Source organism: Mustela lutreola, chromosome 5 (genome assembly GCF_030435805.1).
Source record: "Mustela lutreola isolate mMusLut2 chromosome 5, mMusLut2.pri, whole genome shotgun sequence".
Taxonomy (NCBI): domain Eukaryota; kingdom Metazoa; phylum Chordata; class Mammalia; order Carnivora; family Mustelidae; genus Mustela; species Mustela lutreola.
Genome location: NC_081294.1, coordinates 106,273,839 through 106,279,838, shown reverse-complemented (window position 1 = coordinate 106,279,838; position 6,000 = coordinate 106,273,839). Strand labels below are relative to the sequence as shown.

Genomic DNA, 6,000 nt, shown 5'->3' with positions numbered 1-6,000 from the left:
CAGATAATCCATGGTACATAAAATGTTTTACTTCTGCTTTTGGGGTACACAGACATATGTATTCCTGATATACTAATCCCATACCAGCTAGAAAGAAAAACTGACCAACTACTGGTAGAACTTTCCAGGTTGAGAGCAGAGGGCGACATTAAATAATCACAAAAACTTTGGGTAATTACACCACGATGCACAATTAGATTTACATATAACAAAAGCTCTCGATTTCAAGTCAACAAAAGAAGAGACCGCGTAGCTTTGAAAAGTAGAGTCTCTAGTGAAGGGTTAGCATTCTAAAAGCAGGGAGGCAACTGACATGCTGTTTGGATAGTTGGTTAAAGATGTGATGGGAATAAGATTGTAAACCAGGGGAAATCCTGATGAAAGGATAGAATGAAGTGTTTGAAAATGGTAAAGCGAGAGCTTTAATTAACATGGGCTAATGGAAAGAGCAGGAAAGAGAAAAGTGATTTAGTTCAGATAGTAACTAGTTTGTGGAGAAATTTTATAGAGTAATAACTTAGTTTGTTTTAATTTGCAAGAGCCAAGGGACAACATTATTTGAAGAATGACAGTTTTATTGTTTTAATATTTGATACTTAAGAAGCTCCCATTTATCTGAAATATAAGTTAGTAGCAGTTTCTATTAATGTGATAGTATATATTAGACAAATTGGCAAGCAGGGGTTTGCTCTATTAATCTTTGTTATAACCTTAAAAAAACTATCTTCAATATTTCAAATTATAAGCAAGGTCATGATTTTATAATGTGAAGATAAGCAGAAACTCTGATTTAGTTGCAGATTGGTCCTAAATTTTTGAATGGTGTCCTTTAGCATTGGGGAAAACCTGGAAAACCACTCTCCTTAATGAGGAATCATGTGAGTAGTGTAATATTAAAAAACATTAAAAAAATACATGATATAAATTAGGTAGAGCTTTAACTTCTTTTATTTAAAACAAAAGCACTGATATCCATTCAGGGCTCTCCTCTAACAGTCACTCCATAGGTTGGTAACAGTATGTTCTGGATTTTCCGGGTCACTTCCGACTTCAAATATTTTATCTGTTGTCCAATGATGTGTATGGATTTTAGTTTGGAAAATGTGGTCACTGAGTTTATAGACCAACTCTGAAATAGCAATGGCCTTTGGCATTATGCAGTAATTCTATTTCTGGGTCATGGTTATCAAATTAAATCAAAGTTCATTATTTGAGACTACCCAATAACAAGCTATCGAAACAGCAAGGACATTTAAAAACTTTGTAGAAATTGCAATTTGAAAAGCATTCATAATATGATTATTATAGGCACAAACACATAACTAGTAAATTCATAAATGACTACTCACCCTTGTCATACAGGAAATGAAAAACAAGCTATATTGTAATTATATATTACATACCATAGTTATACATATTAATATCTATTACTTGGCTAGAAATAAAGAATACAAAATAATCTAAACGAACTTACGCTAGTATTAAAAAAATTTTTTGGTGGTCTTCCTTATTTTTAATTTCCATAGACTGGACCTCATATTCTTGGCAAACTGCAACTGAGAGGGTATTCTAGCATTTGCTATGACAATAATTATGAACGAATTTTTAAAGTTAAAATTGTCTCACTATCGTATGTCAAAATGCTGCTTTTCTGCAAATGAACACATTTAGATCATTTGAGGGCCTTCCTTCCTCCAACCTCAATTACTATCTTTTATAACGTTGTACCACTTGTTCGCAGTTCTGCTCTTTATTCTTTCGTGATTTGGGTGACCACTAAACGAAGAAAAAAAAAGTTTTAAGTCTATTGTGTCCAGAATGGCATTTAACAACTCCTTCAAAAATTAAGATGATTTTTCCCAAGTGTTGTTGGAAATATATCTATCACCAGCGATCAGGCTCGCCTCCTACATTTCCGTGCTCAAGTTGAAACTTAAGAAGCCCGGGGACACTGCTGCAAGAGAGGTGGGAGTGGGAGATAGGATTATCACCCGCTTGACACTATCGCTACGAATGATTCACTTGCTTTTGGCACATTTGTTACAAGAAAATCTCCTCCCGCCGCTTCCTTCTCGGGAGCTCCTCTCGGGCTGTCTCCTGTGCTTTGGCCTTTAAGGAGAACCGAGAGCAGGTGGGCACAGAGGCGCTCACCGAGTCCTCCTCCCCCTGCTCTTCCCTAATTTAGCAGTACTTCCGGCCGCGTGACATCATCCCCCGCACCCCGGTGACGAGAGCGGCGGGTGACGTGTGTGCGGAGAGGAGCGCGCTGACGTTGCTATTTAAAGGTCCTCCTGCGGGGAGGATGGAGACACAGCGCGAGCACCTGGTGTGGGGCGCGGAGGAGGCTGTGGCGGCCGGGAGCCGGGCCAGGAGACAGCGGAGGAGCAGAGCGCACGGTCCGCCCGCCGCCGGCCACTAGGGGTGGGGGGAAGGAAGGAAGGAAGGACGGACTGACGGACCTGCCGGCTGGACTAGCTCCCCACGAGGGCCGACTCGGCCCCTGATCACCAGTCTTCCCGCCGCCCTCGCAGCTGCTGCTTTCTCTCCCATCGCCCGCAGGGCCCCAGCGGGCCCTCGGGACGGGTCAGCGACTCAGCCCCCTGCGCCGACTCCCTGCTCCGCGGCAGCGGCCGCCTCCCGCCCCCTCCCACGAGCGGGAGGAGGGACCGCTCTTGCCCGCGGTTCTCCCCGCCTCCTCCCCCGCCCTCCGCAGCCCGCTTTGCCGCCGCGCTCGGCTCACGCGGGTGGCGCTGACCCGGGAAGCGGCGCCCTCCGCTCCGCGAGCTGCCGGTGGAGGCGGAGGCAGCGGCGGGCTTCAGGCCGCCGGGGCCGGCGCTGCTCTGCGGAGCGAGAGCTGGAGGCCGGCGGAGGTGGGCGGGTGAGGGAAGTGTGAGGAGGCGGCGGCGGGCCCGGGGACTGTGAGGCGGCGCGTGGCGGCGGCGCGGAGCGCGAGAGCCGAGGAGCTCGGGTGGGGGCGCTGGAGCAGCGGCTCTCCCGCGGCTTCGAGCCCCGCTCCCCGGCCCCTGACGCGGGATTAGCCGCCCGCCGCGACTTCAGCTCAGTCCATCGCCGCCGCTCGGCCCGCCCTGGCGCTGGGAGCGGGTGCCGGGGACAGCGTGGGGCTTGGCTCTCTGATTCATTCATTCTCCGTCGCCGGCAGCCTCAGACCTGCGGTGCTCCGAAGAGAGGAGGAAAGAGGAGCAGACGCGAATGAAGGGCCGGGCGCCAGCCGGGCTCCATTGTGCTCGGCGGCGCGGGGCGGGAAGGGGCTGAGGGAGGTGGGATCGGGCCCCCTCCCCTGCTCCCCAGCGTGCGCTGCGCCCCCAGCCTGCTGCCAGCCTGGAAATGGCTCCGTTTATTCTCGGGAGAATGAATCGATCCTGCCCAGCCTTCTCTTCTTCCTCCCCACCTCCTCTCTGCTCTGAGTCTTAGGAGGGGCAACATTTAAAAGACAGACTCCAATGTGGAGTGCCGTGCACATCGGGAGCTGTTGGGTTTGCACTTCGAGGAGATTTTCCTATATAGCTTTTTCTAACGTGAGCGCAGGGAAGCAGTGGCATTACTGCTTTTAGGATTTTTATTTTCTCGTAGGGATCTCGATAAAGTGCACGTCGCATTGGGTTACACGCTCCACCCCCAAGGGAACTGGTGTGGTGGAGAAATTTGAACCCGCAGCCTTAGTAGCACCAAAAGGCCGAGTTACCTGGCTTTCCCAGAGTGTCGAGGAGGACATGAGCGAAATGACCACCGAACTCGTTTTTTATAGGACTCGGTGAAGCTGGATTCTGCGTTTTCCGACAGACACGTAGACTCATTTCGTGGAATAGAGTTGACCGCTGTCTCCTCCGCGCAGCATTTTAACTCTCATTTAAAGCAAATGCCGCCTCTGTTTGCACGTTTTGGTATCTACGAGAGAAATCATTTTACCTAAGGGAACTAACTGAATTGTCAGCACCACTGAAATACCTCCAGAAAAGGATCTCGGGGGGGGGGGGGTGGACAAGCAACTACGAAATAACAGACGGAGAAATTCCTTTGGAAGTTATTCTGTAGCAGAAGAGCAGAAACTTCAGAGCAAGTTTTCACTGGGCAAAATGGGGTAAGGATTTTTGTGCCCAACATAGCTTTGAATCTGTTTATGTATGTGTGTTGTCGAGCGTTGGCGGTGATTGTGTTTTTGTGTTTTCAAACAAATTAGCTACTTTGTTACGCTGGTCGTACATTAAAAATGTAGGTGTGTTAACCCTTTAACAAGTTGTGTTTATAGAGTGACACCAGAGGTCATAATTAAGAAACCACACATACATAATTTTTGACCAGAATATAGTTTTATTAGGAATATTTAAGCAGGCAACACATTCTGTACTTTCTTGGTCCGACTCCTGCAGCAGTTCGTAATTAAAATCGTATTGTCTTGGGTTTTGTTGCCGGTATCTTTGAGAGAGAAGTACTGCGTTCTCTCAGTACTTTGAGAATAATCAGTTACACAAAGGAACAATTGTAAAGTAATGAGTGGTTGGACTTCAGTCCTTGAAAATGATCCAGTGTAAATTGTGGCCTCCAATGTGCCCTCTGTTTTGCCCTTGAATATCCCAAGCTAACACGCAGAATTGATTTATTGGGGCATTAACAGGAAAGTCTGGAAGTCTTAACCGATGTGGTCTTCACAGTGCCACTGCACTTGGTGGATCAGAGGTTGAATAGGAAAAAGCTAATTTTCTGTTGAAGGAACTTGCACTTTTTCTCTATTTTTGCTGTTAAGCTCAGGTCTTTGGTTTGAGTTAACAATGTCAAATCTACACCTTTCAATGCCAAAGTCAGCCAAGAGTAGGTTTTCCAACCTTTCATTAACTCTTCACACAGTAATTTGATCAAATGCTAGTGACTCTTTGTAATGTAAGCCAGAAACCCCTAATGTATTAATGGAGTAATGATGTAGTCATTTCATTGAAGATTGTCTATGCTTTTTTGTCAGAGGAACTTCCAGAATTTTCTCTTTGTGGTGGAACAAACAAATCTAAAGTGTTGTTAAGGGACAGGGATTGAAAGGATAGACCACCATTTATTGTGACAGTTTAGGGGGATGCATACCTCAACTTTATTTTTTGAAACTTTCAAAGGAAAGTTCTTGGATAGTACTACCTTTTTTGGTTGAAGTTAGAATTTGAAGTTTATTAGCTTGACAAAGTTTGAAAATGGAGAACATATGTTGTAGGAGTTCTTTAGGAACTAATGAGAAAGTGATAATTGTTTTTAAAGCTTAAATGACAAGTGATTAGAATATATATAACTTGCATGATTTGGGGTATTGCTAAGCAATTAAAATACCTTATTAAAGTCCTGCTATTCGTAGCTTGGTGATCTGAGGCAAATTATTTAACTTCTATGGACTCTGTACTATCTGTAAAATGAAGGAATTAGATGATAAGCTTTAACATTTCTTCCAATCTGTAAAATTGAAATATTTTCTTTTTCTCCTTTCCATTTTAGTGATTACTAGTTGGTTTCTTAAAGTAGATCTTTCAGATGGAGAGATTGTTTTCTCTAAGCAGTTTTTAGCACATCAGCTGGAAAGCAATGGCATTTAAAAATGTTTTGGATGAATTGCACCAATTTTAATAAGGGAAAATACTGGAAAGTACTGCTATTTAAAACCTTTGAAATATGGCTTCCTTTGAGAATCTGCAGCTCTTCTGTTTAAAACATGTCAGAGAAAAAAAAAAAAAAGTGGCAATATTTCATGTTGAAGGCTGCATTCTCTCTAGACTGTCTATTGGTAGCATCATGGAAGAAAATTCGTTTTCCCCAGTCTTTAAGCTGCATGAATGCTCATCATTTAACCAAGGGAAGTTTGGGTTGAACTTGCTACCAGGGGGGCTGGTATTTAAAATACGAAAATAAGCCCCCGCACATGGCACACATTTTTGATACTTCAGTGTAATTAAATGTATTTACAAACTGATTTATTTGTTTTTCTAATGAAGTTTTAGAAGTAGACTA

At 44.5% G+C, this 6,000-nt stretch overlaps 1 protein-coding gene across 1 annotated transcript in view; it reads left to right on the top strand.

Moving 5' to 3' along the window:
* Positions 1–2,253: 2,253 nt before the first annotated feature.
* The window catches only part of HOMER1 (homer scaffold protein 1), a 135,444-nt gene continuing 131,697 nt past the window's right edge, over positions 2,254–6,000 (top strand). Inside the window, exon 1 of the mRNA XM_059175323.1 lies at positions 2,254–4,099. Coding sequence (XP_059031306.1) covers positions 4,095–4,099 — 5 coding nt within the window. The 5' untranslated portion in view covers positions 2,254–4,094. The remainder of the gene's footprint in view (positions 4,100–6,000) is intronic.